At 44.1% G+C, this 15,070-nt stretch overlaps 1 protein-coding gene across 1 annotated transcript; it reads right to left on the bottom strand.

Moving 5' to 3' along the window:
* Positions 1-34: 34 nt before the first annotated feature.
* glipr1a (GLI pathogenesis-related 1a) lies at positions 35-4,291 on the bottom strand. The gene is made up of 6 exons (XM_078281617.1): positions 4,033-4,291; positions 2,709-2,957; positions 2,432-2,550; positions 1,307-1,392; positions 937-963; positions 35-742 (listed from the first exon to the last, which is right to left on the bottom strand). Exons 1-6 carry the CDS (start codon positions 4,201-4,203, stop codon positions 588-590), a joined length of 807 nt encoding a protein of 268 aa, XP_078137743.1. The 5' UTR covers positions 4,204-4,291; the 3' UTR covers positions 35-587.
* Positions 4,292-15,070: the final 10,779 nt, after the last annotated feature.

The following is a 15,070-nucleotide window of genomic DNA, read 5'->3' as shown; positions in this document are numbered from 1 at the left end:
AAACTTAATATAGAGGTAAAGTATGGTTGGCTTTTCTTTGGAAGTAAAAATAAAGGTCAGTGTTGGATATCATTCTATTTTTACCTCCGCCAAAGAGGTTATGTTTTCGGTTGGGTTTGTTGGTTTGTCTGTCAACACGATTGTGAAAGCACCACTGACCCGATTTTCACCAAACTCAGTAGAAGGGTGTATCATGGGCAAATAAGACCCCATTATATTTTGGAGCGGATCCAAATCACGGAGTGGGAACACAAAATATTTTTCACTTTCATTAACGTCACGAAATAGGTGCTGCATTCATGTGGTTTCGGCATAATGAGTTCCCGACGGGGAAATTCACAGTGCATTGTGAGATGGGGCATGCCTTGGCGGAGGTCTGCGCTCTCTGAATGCAGTTCTCGGAAAATCAATTGGTTTATTTTTTTAACTAGTTGCTAACTTGATTAGACCTCAGACCTTTATGTACAGATCTTTCAGTACTTAAAAGCTGCCTATAGACAAAAAAAAATTAAAGGTTAAATAAAACTTGCATCTTCATTGTAGCACTTCCTGAGTAAGTCTGTGTTCTTAAGGTCACCACAGGTGGTCTATTCATAGCAGAAGACATTGGGATAAAAGTGGTGGACTGCATACGCTGTGATGAAGGTGAAGATGAGGGCAGTGGGCCGGACAATCAGAATTGTCACATAGTTGGAGCCCCTGGTGGCCAGAGCAGGGTCCCAGTCTGGGGTCCAGTTATAACCTGAAAATATGAAGTCGAACAGAGTGGTTTCAGTATTTATACCTAGCACATCTTAAACTGATTTATCAAGTGGAATGTGTTACGCACTTCTTCACTAACACCATGTTCAAACCAGAACTACTTTTTAAGCAAAGTTGGATTTTATCCGTGCTTTAAACTGTATTTTTTGGCTTATATACTGTACTGTCACTTACTTTTCTGTGAATCTCGTTCTTGGCTACCTGCAAAGACAGTAAGACAGAAATGGTTGAAATGCCTACTACGCTTGAGCACATACATTTTGCCCAAGCATTTTCATTCATTTCATAGGTTTTTGTAAAGTGGCTTGTTAAATTCTCTGTCAGTAGCAAAGCTTATAACATGGCGAAGCGCTTGCTTTTTGTCTTGGCTTCCTTAAGTTTGTTATAAACGGGTCTTAAAATGAACTGTGACAATCTCAGATGTCACAAAAAGACAAGAAATAAAATGTGTATGTAGCCGAAAGTGTTGCTGATCTGTAAAACACAATTCAAAATCAGGACATGAATATTTTTTGCACCACTAAAAAGTGGATTGAATACTCACGGCAGAGATTCTCCACACAGTTCCCTTTACATCCAGAGCAGCTTGCCCCTTGATGTTCATACGGTCGCCTTCTGTTCACATTCCCCCTGCACAAGGAACCGCCATCAAAGTGGCATTACCATATTGTAGGTAGCAACTGTTCATTCTGAGGTTATGTTTGTACTGAACCTACCACCCTCTTATATTGTTCAAATAGAAAATACGCAGATATATCTGTCACATTGTTTGCTTTAAGATATGGAGATCTAAAGTGATAAGGCTGGCATTCTGTTTATTGTCGACAAATCCCCATGAAAAGACCCAAAACAACAATAGGTTATTCCACTTCCTGATTTCCCTACCCTGTCTGCGACTCTCAGCCCCGAGCCCATTAGTTCATACTTAAAACCCAAATCTTTAAAAAGAAAAAATGTCTCGGTGATTTCCTGAAACAGCTGTTCACTGAAGTTTTTAGCAAATGTTACTCAAACAGGAATACATAGTGCATTTGTTGAGAACTATTTCCAGCTGTGGATTAATACAAATCCAGTGCTTTAGTGAGTGGGATTGAGTGAAAATAAACTGCAGTGTTTGTTCCCAGTTCGATGGTGCGGCTCATTTTTCTGTTTGTAATAGTTTTTGGACAAAGGAGCTCTATGGCACAGAGGAATAATATGTATACTTGTTAGGATGGGGTCATGGTTGTTTTTGATAATTCCAGAATACAATTTTAGAATACTGCCAGCCTTTGAACCTTGCTAAGTTGTGGCGGTAAATTCCACATCCTTTTTTCACATGAAATCAGGGCTGAAACCTTGCCTAATCACAGCGGTCTTTGGCGTTTTTTGCCCCCAACGTCTCCTTCCAGGCAGCGCGGCAATGGTTATGGTTAGCATTAGGGTTAGCTGCCTAGAAGGCGGCGTTGGAGGCAAAAAACACCATCGAGCAACCACAGCCTCAAACACCAGCAGAGAAATGTTAACAAGTACGGCATATAGGATTGCAAACTGATCAAAATTTTTTGTAGCGCTTTAAACCAGGCCGGTGCCTCTCTTAAATATAAAATATAAATGGTTTTCACTTTCACTTCACAAAAGTTTTCAAGTCATAAACTCAAGTCTGTATTGCTAGATGTGTTCAACTTACGCTGTAGCATAGTTGCATACAAATAAGACACCCTCTTTAGAAGCAAACTTTGTGTTTTTGACACCATTTGGGCACAGCTGGGCGGCACAACCAACCTTGTGGGTGCTTGCCCACACAACCTGGGGACAATAAAAGGGTTAAATTGCACAATGCAGACCAAATAAAAAAAAAAAAAAACGAGCAGTTCCTCTTTATTTCCCCTGATCTATTTGAAATATTTTACCACAAACAGAAAAAAGTGTGTTATCAGTAAATTTCCAAAGAAAAGTGCACATACCTGTGTGTAGTGGCCACAGACTGCTGTGCAGACATTGCTTTTGTAGTTATAGTCTTGATTTTCATTCACCCAACTTGTTATGGCCCCCTGCACATCAAAAGATGATGGTGGGTAGCCTGCCCATATGTTTTCTCCAACAGAGGAGAAGGTAGGGTGCACACGGTGGACATCTTTGAGGTAGGTGTTGTGTTCAAACACACAGTGCCTTGCCCATGCTCTTGCAGTAATTGCCAAGCCCTCATCCCATGTCTGAATGAACAGAGGTAAAGAAGATCAAGCAGCTGTTCATTACGACTTTTTCTTCTTAGATTATGTTTTAAAGAGTTGGTTTATCCAAAAAATTAATACCATCTCACTTCTTCCTTGTGGTATTTGGTATTTGTATATACAAATACCAATACAGTATTGTATTGAATAGAAGTTGACAAAAAACAATTCTCCAATATAATGGTGGTAAATGGAATTCATAGGAAAACAAAGTTGAACAGCAGTGTGTATGTCCTGGCTACTCTGTATAATCCCTGAGCCTCACAAGTTGGTGATGTTTGTGATTTGTCATTTTTCACTGCATTAAACATCATTCACCTGCATTATGGCCTCGTCTGTCACAATGGCTCTCAGATCTGTTTTATATTTTCTCTGTATTGTGCCATTAAGGCCCCCTGGTATTTTGTTGTCAGGATTGTCCAAAATTTCATTAAATAAAGAATAAATTTAGCTAGTTTGCTAACAGTCACCCTATTAGCTCAGACACTAACGGGACAATAAATTCATACAGTTCAGTCAAAAGACGTGTACCATTGACTACTGTCCCACAACTGTCTAAAAATCCAGCTTCTTTTGTGGAGTTGTTTATACCCAACAGAGGAGGGTTGAATTCAACGTAATGTTGCAATACAACTAAGCTAAGATAGCTTCCCCCATTTAAGAGTCTCAGCTCTACATTCCCTCTGCATTTGTAAGATGTTTCCTATTAGTCAACGTGGCAATGTTCATAAATTGAACCTTACGCAAAAAATTTGGGATTTACTTCAACCCCTAAAGTATACATTAGCATGTATTTCCTTCAACCTGCAGTCTCGAGCACTACTGTACCATTTTTAAACCAACAGAGGGCTGACAAAATAACCACGTCATGATAAACGATTTTTCTTTTACTCCGAGCATTACAACAATGTAACTTCAGTTTTAAACCCGTGCCCATTAGATGTTCTGATTTTGTTTGTCGACCCGTTGTGTTGGTGAAGTCACTCTACCACTGCACTTCTGTCATTTGTTAGTGATAGTCAGAGTGAGGAAAAAAAAAAGTGTGCATCATGCCTACCATGTACAGCATGTCACTTGCAGACGGACTGACAGACGACCGTGCCCAGTTGTGTTCCCTCACACATTCGTCAATGAACTTCCCATCATTGATTTCTGGCAGTGAGACTGAACACACTCCAGGGTCCAGGATAATCCAGGCCCATAGCAACATCTTAACCACAATCCCCATGCTTCAAAGAATATAACGCTGCAGGCCAAGGCACAGAAGCTGCTGTTTATGAAATATATTGGCATCTGTCAAACTGAAACAGGAAATGTCACAACCATGAGGAACAGGATGTATGTGCTATGTTTGGCCTTTTGCACACTACGTATGTGCACAAAGAAGTTGCTTAAGTCAGTGGACTGTGATGCAGTGAGGTAGAAAAATAGGTGAGAAACAGGGCAGAATATGGGTTGCATGCAAACGTTCTTTCATCTAGTATGCCCAACAAAGGTGCAGTTCTCCATATATTAAGTATGCTTTTTTGCCACAATTTTATTTCCCTGTGTATGTTTTTTGAGATAGCGATGTCAATCTGATGTTAAGGAAAAACTCATTTCACATACATGAACAATAATAATAATAATAATGAATACTTTATTAATCCCACAAGGGAAATTACAATGTTTTTCACTCTGTTGATATGATACACATTACACACAGGCCTGAATTACACACAGTTGCTCAGTACCTATACATGCACTAATGGAGAGATGTCAGAGTGAGGGGGCTGCAGCTGTCTTTGGACAGGCACCCCAAGCAGTTGGGGGTTCGGTGCCTCGCTCAAGAGCACCATAGCAGTGCCCAGGAGGTGAACTGGCACCTCTCCAGCTACCAGTCCACCACCATACTTTTGGTTCCCAACCCAACTTCCTACAGACTGAGCTACTGCACCCCCAAGAAGGTTAGGGAGACCTTGATGAATTACACAGGCACATTTAATGAAAATTCAATTAAGGAGACAATTACGCAGACAGTACAGTTTAACCACAGTGTGTTATTGTGCAGTGTCGTCTCAATTCTCTGAAGTTCCTGTCTTCCTGAAGGAATATGTAAACTCATGCTGGAGGCGTTAAGTTTAGCTGAACCTTTAAGGGAAACAAAGATATTGGAGGGACCTAAAACACAGATGCTAAAGCCTAGTTCAGCTTATCTCTCTCTCTGCTGAAGTGTGGCTGTCCCACTGACCTCCAAAAGGAGACAGTCCTGACAAAACATTTCCCTTATCATACACAAGTTCGAGGTCGTACAGAGACCTCGGACGCAAAACTATGCTGTGGAAGCATATTTCACCATAATAGGCATGCCAGCTGTGTAGATTATTGTAGCCTCTTAATTTAAATTATTCAGGTTTGTTTTAGCTATGTGAAATCAACATATATGTCTCCACTGAAATACAATCCTATGTTAAATTTTTTCTGAGTTACTTTGGTGCATTTGTCAAATCATAATTGCATTTGCACAGCAGTGAGTGCATTTCTTAAAACAATTGGTGTAAACTGCACCGCATAGTGACTGACTTGAAAAATCGTGTATCTTGCTGGAAATCTTTTGTTTGTGTATTTTTTATAAAAAAAAATTATAATTTATACTCTTTATTGATCCCCAATGGGGAAATTACAATTTACACTCAGTTGTTATTACACAATAATATTGTATTTGCATGTTTATATGATGTAAAATATGTTTGGACTGATTGACACAAGTCATGTTCATTTTCATTGAAGTTCACATATAGGTATATAGGTAGGTATATGGCCTTTACACAAAATAACTACCCATTTCCAAATGTGTAAGCTCCAGTTTTGGAGGAATTAATTGCACATATGCATTAAACAAAGTGTTTTCCAGAGAATGAATGATGCATATATGAATGTTGGCTCATATCTTAGCTTTATTATACCCAACTGCAATGACTGCAGACCTCTTACTTAAGTATATAAACATGCAATGACACATAGTGTTTAAATGCAACATTTTATTTAGAAATGAAAATAATCCACACGTCTTCATCTTCGTCTTCAGACAAATAGCCAGACGCTCCGTTGTAGAAATGGGCTTTCGGAATGTTGTTCGCATCCGGGAAATCGTAGGCCCGACTCTCGTCAGCAGACGGTCAAATTGCTCCATGTTGAGCTGGAAATTACCCTGGAACAGGTCACAGTGAATGCGGAGCTCCTTCACCAGCCGGAATTCCCCTAACTGCTCTCTGGACCTGAGGGTCTCGTGTTCCCACACCCTTCTTCCTGCTGCCTTCCTCTGTCTTGTCCTCACAACCGGGGCAAGTGCCAAGGCTTTCTTTTGTTTCAAAGACAGAAACATCGTCTCCACCAAATCACTACTGTGTATCCACAATGTCGCATGTACTGCACGTCTGATGTAAACACCGGACGCAGACGTGACGTGCATTCAAATATTGGCACATGTATGACGTAAATTTGCGCTGAGCCCGGCGGCAAGCACAACAAATATAGTTGGGAATAGGACAACCTAGCGGGGAGCGCAGCGCATGCCGCGTACAATGTGAACGGCCTTCAGAATCAAGCATTTTTGTAAGCAGAATACTGACTGTTTTGAGTATGCTTAGCATTGGCACTTCTGTAGTATTTAATTGACACATTGCGTAGTTTTGTCGCATTCCGTAATTAACCAAATGTGAGTCTTACGCTGTCGTGGTAATACAGTTTCTTCAGTCTAGCCACACAACACAACATCCATTTATTACTGTTTTCTTTTAAATCCTCAGCTTGAACAAGATTTCATTTTAATTCGAAATCCAAAGCAAATGGTGAAGAACTGTCTTTTTAAAAGTGACCAGAAGATGTCCTCAGTCACATTTTAAACTGATCTACACAATGACCCCTTTCTCCTGTTACCTTCAACTTTTTATTTAGACCATTTCTCTTTTTATTCAGTATTTGGATCATCACACAGTTCAGCCAAGTTTGCCAAATGTGATCCATTTAATTTTCAGAAACAAGTTGACTTACAATGACTTTAAAGTAGAAAAAAAAACATTCAACTGTTCTTGGTCTGTTATAATTTGTGATTAGCCAAAATACACACATTAACCATTGTGGGAAAGCTTCCATGCTCTTCTCCTACTACTGGTCTACTACTCTGACCAGATGCAATTGTAAAGCACCCTCATACACATTTCTGTTTGAAACGCTTTAAAGGGAGAGTTCCTCTTTTTTGAAGTGGGGTTGTATGAGGTACTTCTCTATAGTCGGTGTATTTGCTACAGTAGATGGCAGTCGGCACACCCCCAGTTTGGAGAAGCAGACAGGAGTATCGACACAGAAGTTAAGCAATGTCCTGCTAAACATGCAGCTAAACATCTTTAAGCCAATTTAAAAGGCCCACGTACAAAAAAATAAATAAATATCAGTAGGCCTATTGTAGCTATAATTCAACAAGTCCTCCAAACATTACGGCCATATAGTACGTTTATTCCTACTCTCCAACACGAGTGTTTCCTAAATTAGTGCCCCTAATGGTGACAGTAAATACGACCAGTGTTTTCCGTCCTCATATCTAAACATAACGTTTGCGGTTTTTAACAAGTTAACATTGTGAAGCAGTCAAATTTTGTTACTTTTACGCACCGAAGCTACTTAGTTAAATTTAGAAAAACATCTAGTGGCTCAAATACCCATAACATTATCATACCTAGTACATAATCCATACCAACACACCAGCCTACAGGGTTACAAATCAAACATAACAGATAAAATACAGTAACTGCCTGGTAAAATAGATGAATTTTCTTCTTCTGTTGGGAGGACTCTCACACCCCAAGTGTTGAATTGACCACACCCCCTCATTTCCGGCAAAGGAGCGTCATCTCGGTCAAAACGTGTCTACATTCGGCCGCCATTTTTCTATCCGCTGCGGTAAGTTTAACTCGATTAAAGTTTAAGTTTTGCGGTAGATATAAGCATAAATAATGTAAGTAAGTTTTAGTTTGTTTGCATTTTTATAAATACAATGTGTCTGTAGCTTTCTAATCCAATTTTAAATAGTATTTTGTCGAAGTGGCCGATTGCTAGCATTTACTCAGTAAAGTAAGCTAGGTACCTTAGCTAAATTAACACTCCGACTGTAATGTTAGTAACATTAGCTAGTACAACAAAGCACCTCAGTGCTGTCCTGTGTGAGTGTGTTTGAGAGAGATTGGAAATGAAAGCAATGGTGGAATTACTAATAAGGCTGCTTTGTCACCTTTTTACCAATTTATTTTGCGTATTGTGGGTCAACCCATGCTACCGTGCTATTCTTTGGGAGCGTGCTGCCAGAGACATAGGAAGGCTGCAAATCAGTGAGCCTGACATTTGCCATTTTTCAAACTGCTGCGCTAAGTTTTACACGATTCAAGTTGTTTTGCAGTTAATATGAGCATAAACAACTTCAGAAGTTAATTTTTAGAAATAGTCTAATTTCTAATCCCATTTTAAATATTTTTTTGTCGAACTGGCCGATTACCAGCATAAACTCAGTAAAGTAAGTAGCTAATTTAATACTGGCTGTTGAATCTGCCACACTTTTTAAATACAGAACTAGCTGTCGAAGCCCTTTGCTGACTGAAACTGGAGAGTAACGTTCCATTGGACGGTGTCAGGCCAATAAAAAACAGGCCAATAAGATAAAGTACAGTAAATGTCAGGGTTTCCCCCAGTGTATTTATTGCAGGCCTGGTGACCCACCGGGGTTTAGTTACCCCCCACCAGGCTTAAGCCATTGGGAATTATTTTTTAATATATTTAAGACATTTTTTAAAACTACTGTTGCAGTGTGGTGGCTCGGTGTGAAACTAGACGTAGTCATATTTTCAAATCTCCAGTTAGCTTTTATTCTAATGTATAGCCTACTATTATAGTGGGTGTACTGTATATTGGCCAGAATCTGCCTTTGGGGGAGGAAGGGGGCATATCATAGTGTGGGGGCCTGGGTGTCCTCCCCCAGGAAAGTTTTAAGCATCAACGACTTAATTTCCTGCATTCCGATACACTTTAATACACCAATTTATGGTAAAAATACCTTAATTCAGCCTATAGATGTTGAAAAAAGCACGGATGACAATTCAAAATGTATCAAAAATATAATGGAAAGTAGCCTATGTTGTTAGGTGTCACTGGGCATTTTTAAGTGGGTAGCCTATATAGAAATCCTGGAGCTTACTATCACGTAGACTACACCACTGGAAGTGATATTGATAGGATAAGCGTTGTGATTTACGTAAAACAGCGTCAGCTTTTTCTGCCAGCTTTCTTTCCTGCATTTTGCCTGTAAAACGTGTTTGTGTTCTCCATATTTATGTAGAATTATAGTTAGCTCTTCTTGTTTAAAATATGCGGCTCTGGTAGATGTTTGCGATTGGCCTTTTATCTGAACTTTTATGTGAACGCGCACACTGCTGGATTGGGAAACCCTGAGTTGACTGAACTAGTTAACCACCGTCGTTGGTTGTTAGGGTTAGTGAAGCCGGATAACTGAAAGAAATCCAGGACATGTTGATCTGGATTCGTAGTACAGGCCTCAGGTCTTCTGAATCTAGGTCCCACGGATCTCAGAAATTTTATACATTGTTTGTCTGCTATTTCATTATTTAATTCACTTCTGAGACTTTTTTATGCGAGAAATCAACTATGTAGAGGTCAAATATGGGCCGTTTTACGAAAATGTATGGCTAATTGCAAATTTGGTCTGACTGTGTCGCACTTCAGAAGCTCCACAGACTGACGTGACAGCTGGCCGGTGCCTGCCGGGGTTGCTGCCTTGCCGGTCGGCCTGTCCACCTTCACAGACCCCGCTGTGAGCTGGCTGGAGCTCCGTCAGGGAAGCGGAATTCGGTAGTCCAGTAACCCGGAAACGGTGACTTAGCGCTGGGTATGGAGCTCTGCGGGCTGCAGGCCGCGGAGCTCCGTCAGGGCAGCGGCATTTGGTAGTCCAGTAACCCAGAAACGATGACATTGCGCTGGGTGTGGAGCGCCGCGGGCGCCGGCCGTGACAGGGCTCCAGCCAGCTCACAGCGGGTTCTGTGAAGGTGGACAGGCCGACCGGCAAGGCAGCAACCCCGGCACACCTTACCCTCAACAAGCATACCTTAAAAGGGAAAAAACCTCTTTTTCATTCTAGGCCTTTTTCACAGGGTTGCATTAGGGCCCATAGAACAGCACTCGGGCCATTTTCAGCCCAACCAATGTTACATGCCCTATTAGGAGACCTTAAGGAACAGCGTGAAATACCCTATATAATCATTCTATCACCCTATCAACCTTTCTTGGTGACGACATGATTTAGTTTTTAAAAAATTACATAAAAACATTCATCTATGTGTCAAGTAACATTAACAATTAACACTGGACATTTTTGACCCGTATTGTACATTAAAAGGTTTTGAATATGTTTTGCATCAGAGGGTTAATAATTAGGTGTCATAAAAATAGACATGCTTTAAATAATGGACTTTAGCTTTCACTTTGCAAATGGTACATGACTAAACTCTGTTCTCATCTTCCCGCTTCCCCCTCCTGAGGTGGCGAACGGTTTTCCAGAAGTACCTTGGTGCCGACCGAAAGTCCTTCTCCATGTCTTCTCCGAACTTCTCCCACACACGCTGCTTTGCCTCTTTCACGGCAGAGGCTGCAGCCCTTCGGGCCCTTCGGTACCTTGCAACTGCCTCCGGAGTCGTCTGGGATAACATATCCCGGAAAGACTCCTTCTTCAGTCGAACGGCTTCCCTGACCACCGGTGTCCACCACGGTGTTCGTGAGTTACCGCCCCTTGAGGCACCTAAGACCCTAAGACCACAGCTCCTCACCGCAGCTTCAGCAATGGAAACTTTGAACATTGTCCACTCGGGTTCAATGCCCCCAGCCTCCACAGGGATGCACGAAAAGCTCCGCCGGAGGTGTGAGTTGAAAGTCTGTCGGACAGGGGCCTCCTCCAGACGTTCCCACTTTACCCGCACTACCCGTTTGGGCTTACCAGGTCTGTCCAGAGTCTTCCCCCACCCCCTGACCCAACTCACCACCAGATGGTGATCGGTTGACAGCTCCGCCCCTCTCTTCACCCGAGTGTTCAAAACATACGGCCTCAGATCAGATGAAACGATTATAAAATCGATCATTGACCTTTGGCCTAGGGTGCTCTGGTACCAAGTACACTTATGAGCATCCCTATAGTTCGAAACATGGTGTTCGTTATAGACAATCCCATGACTAGCACAGAAGTCCAACAACAAACAACCACTCTGGTTTAGATCAGGGAGGCCGTTCCTCCCAATCACGCTCTCCATGTGTCTCCATCATTACCCACGTGCGCGTTGAAGTCCCCCCCAGCAGAACTATGGAGTTCCCCGACTGGAGCCCCCATGCAGGACTCCACTCAAGGTCTCCAAGAAGGCCGAATACTCTGAACTCTTGTTTGTGCATATGCACAAACAACAGTCAGAGTTTTCCCCCCACAACCCGCAGGCTAGGGAGGCGACTCCTCTCGCCCACCGGGTTAAACTCCAACGTAGCGGCGCTCAGCCGGGGGCTTGTGAGTATCCCTCACACCCGCCCGGCGCCTCACACCCTGGGCAACTCCGGAGAAGAAAAGAGTCCAACCCCTATCCAGGAGTATGGTTCCAGAACTCAAGACTGTGCAGTAGAGGTAAGCCCCACCAGATCTAACCGGTAGCGCTCCACCTCCCGCACAAGTTCCAGCTCCTTCCCACAGAGAGGTGACATTCCACGTTCCCCAGAGCCAGCCTCTGCTGCCCGGGTCTGGTCCGTCGAGGCCCCCTGACCTTCACTGCCACCCATGTGGCAGCGCACCCGACTCCCAGCGGTTCCTCCCACAGGTGGTGGGCCCATGGGATGGAGGGATGTCCGCCACGTAGCTTTTTTCGGGCAGTCTCGGCCAGGCCCCGTGGCAAACCCGGCCACCAGACGCCGCTGACGAGCCCTCCATCTGGGCCTGGCTCAGACGGGGGGGCCTCGGGCAGGGTCACTTCATCCCTTCCTCGATTTTTCATAGGATTTTTGAACCATTCTTTGTCTGGCCCCTCACCTGAGACCATTTTGCCTTGGGAGACCCTACCAGGAGCACAAAGTTCCTGACAACACAGCCCTCAGGTTCATAGGGACACACAAACCTCTCCACCACGATAAGGTGATGGTTCCCGGAGAAGGAGTTTTCATTTTGTTTTTTTAATAACAGCTATGCCTTTAAATAAACTTATCATATTGGGGCAGCTCTTTAGCACATGGGGAGTGTTTCAGAAGATGAGGCATCAATAGTCTATTCAGCTGTGGGCAAACAGAACAAAGCTTCCTGTAAAGCAGCAGGAAAAAGTGCAGGATCACACGAAGATTCAATCACTGTGTTCTCTCCAAATTAAAAAGTCTAAAATTCTGAACTTTAAATTTAAGGCCTTAAAACGTCTTAAAAACAGATTTTCATCCGAGGTCTTAAATTTCATTTAGTCAGGTCTAAAAAAAGGTTTTACCCTCGTTCATTTCCAGAAACGCTGGCCGCAGAAAGAAAAAGTATCGAGTCGTAGCCTGCGTCACATTCACGATCCAGCGGCTTCGGGAGTTTGAAGGGGCACAACATGAGCTACACACTGAACGAAACTCAGACTCGCTTGTCGCCTGACGCCCTGGGAGCAATACACACAGAGGGAGAGAGTTTGCCTTTCGCTGCAGCCGCGAGCCGGGCGTTTCCTGCTAGGACTTGGATGTGGAGGACAGCGTGACACACGCATGGGACAGCTCCGCGCCACGGCCTGTTAACAACGGAGGAGCCGGAGGGCAGCGGTGGGACTTTACGCTCAACGCCGGGGCCGAGGCGGGCACCTGCAGACTAACGGTATCTGTATACTGTACCGAGTTTGACTTGAGGACACTGCCTAGCATCCCTATGTTCGAAACATGGTGTTCGTTATAGACAACCCATGACTAGCACAGAAGTCCAACAACAAACAACCACTCTGGTTTAGATCAGGGAGGCCGTTCCTCCCAATCACGCTCTCCATGTGTCTCCATCATTACCCACGTGCGCGTTGAAGTCCCCCAGCAGAACTATGGAGTCCCCGACTGGAGCCCCATGCAGGACTCCACTCAAGGTCTCCAAGAAGGCCGAATACTCTGAACTCTTGTTTGGTGCATATGCACAAACAACAGTCAGAGTTTTCCCCCCCACAACCCGGAGGCGACCCTCTCGTCCACCGGGTTAAACTCCAACGTAGCGGCGCTCAGCCGGGGGCTTGTGAGTATCCCCACACCCGCCCGGCGCCTCACACCCTGGGCAACTCCGGAGAAGAAAAGAGTCCAACCCTATCCAGGAGTATGGTTCCAGAACCAAGACTGTGCGTAGAGGTCAGCCCCACCAGATCTAACCGGTAGCGCTCCACCTCCCGCACAAGTTCCAGCTCCTTCCCTCACAGAGAGGTGACATTCCACGTTCCCAGAGCCAGCCTCTGCTGCCCGGGTCTGGTCCGTCGAGGCCCCTGACCTTCACTGCCACCCATGTGGCAGCGCACCCGACCCCAGCGGTTCCTCCCACAGGTGGTGGGCCCATGGGATGGAGGGATGTCCGCCACGTAGCTTTTTCGGGCTGTGCTCGGCCAGGCTCCGTGGCAAACCCGGCCACCAGACGCTCGCTGACGAGCCCTCCATCTGGGCCTGGCTCCAGACGGGGGCCGGGCAGGGTCACTTCATCCCTTCCTCGATTTTTCATAGGATTTTTGAACCATTCTTTGTCTGGCCCCTCACCTGAGACCATTTTGCCTTGGGAGACCCTACCAGGAGCACAAAGTTCCTGACAACACAGCCCTCAGGTTCATAGGGACACACAAACCTCTCCACCACGATAAGGTGATGGTTCCCGGAGAAGGAGTTTTCATTTTGTTTTTTTTAATAACAGCTATGCCTTTAAATAAACTTATCATATTGGGGCAGCTCTTTTAGCACATGGGAGTGTTTCAGAAGATGAGGCATCAATAGTCTATTCAGCTGTGGGCAAACAGAACAAAGCTTCCTGTAAAGCAGCAGGAAAAAGTGCAGGATCACACGAAGATTCAATCACTGTGTTCTCTCCAAATTAAAAAGTCTAAAATTCTGAACTTTAAATTTAAGGCCTTAAAACGTCTTAAAAACAGATTTTCATCCGAGGTCTTAAATTTCATTTAGTCAGGTCTAAAAAAAGGTTTTACCCTCGTTCATTTCCAGAAACGCTGGCCGCAGAAAGAAAAAGTATCGAGTCGTAGCCTGCGTCACATTCACGATCCAGCGGCTTCGGGAGTTTGAAGGGGCACAACATGAGCTACACACTGAACGAAACTCAGACTCGCTTGTCGCCTGGACGCCCTGGGAGCAATACACACAGAGGGAGAGAGTTTGCCTTCGCTGCAGCCGCGGAGCCGGGCGTTTCCTGCTAGGACTTGGATGTGGAGGACAGCGTGACACACGCATGGACAGCTCCGCGCCACGGCCTGTTAACAACGGAGGAGCCGGAGGGCAGCGGTGGGACTTTGCGTTCAACGCCGGGGCCGAGGCGGGCACCTGCAGACTAACGGTATCTGTATACTGTACCGAGTTTGACTTGAGGACACTGCCTGAAGGTTTGGGAGCCAAGCTTTAAAGGGACACTTACAAATACTGGCTGGTCAGTTTACAGTCTGTTTATTAACATTTAGCCAGACTACTTCGTTCTAAGGTTTTTATAACATTGTTCATGTTTAACATAAGAGTTCACTAGACCTGTTTCAATTAAGCTCTGACTGAAGACAGGAGGTGTAGTTTTGAGCTGGAGTTTTGCGCGAGCTGCGTTTGATGTGGTCACGCATCTTACAGATAGGGGAGGGGGTCTGCGGTCTCAGAGGGTTAGGGGATTTATTTAATTTTTTATGTTTTTGTCACACCTTGCTCAGAGCTAACAGTTCACCCTTTGCTACAGATTTGTCTAAAGATTGGGCTAAACGGGCCGATCAAATGAGCTAAATTCCTGAACTATTTAAGAAGGAAAAACATAGACGTGGCGCTTATACAAGAGTCACATTTAC

Source organism: Sander vitreus, chromosome 23, assembly GCF_031162955.1.
Source record: "Sander vitreus isolate 19-12246 chromosome 23, sanVit1, whole genome shotgun sequence".
Classification (NCBI taxonomy): Eukaryota; Metazoa; Chordata; class Actinopteri; order Perciformes; family Percidae; genus Sander; species Sander vitreus.
Note: the sequence above shows the minus strand (reverse complement) of the source record. Positions and strands in the feature narration are given on the sequence as shown.

Excerpts from the sequence above, each read along its gene's own strand:
- glipr1a (XM_078281617.1), bottom strand. The coding sequence starts at position 4,203 with ATGGGGATTGTGGTTAAGATGTTGCTATGGGCCTGGATTATCCTGGAC. Across the intron at positions 964-1,306 it reads CTGTGTGGAGAATCTCTGCC|GTAGCCAAGAACGAGATTCA; the intron begins GTGAGTATTCAA and ends CTGTCTTTGCAG. Across the intron at positions 743-936 it reads AGAACGAGATTCACAGAAAA|GTTATAACTGGACCCCAGAC; the intron begins GTAAGTGACAGT and ends TCATATTTTCAG.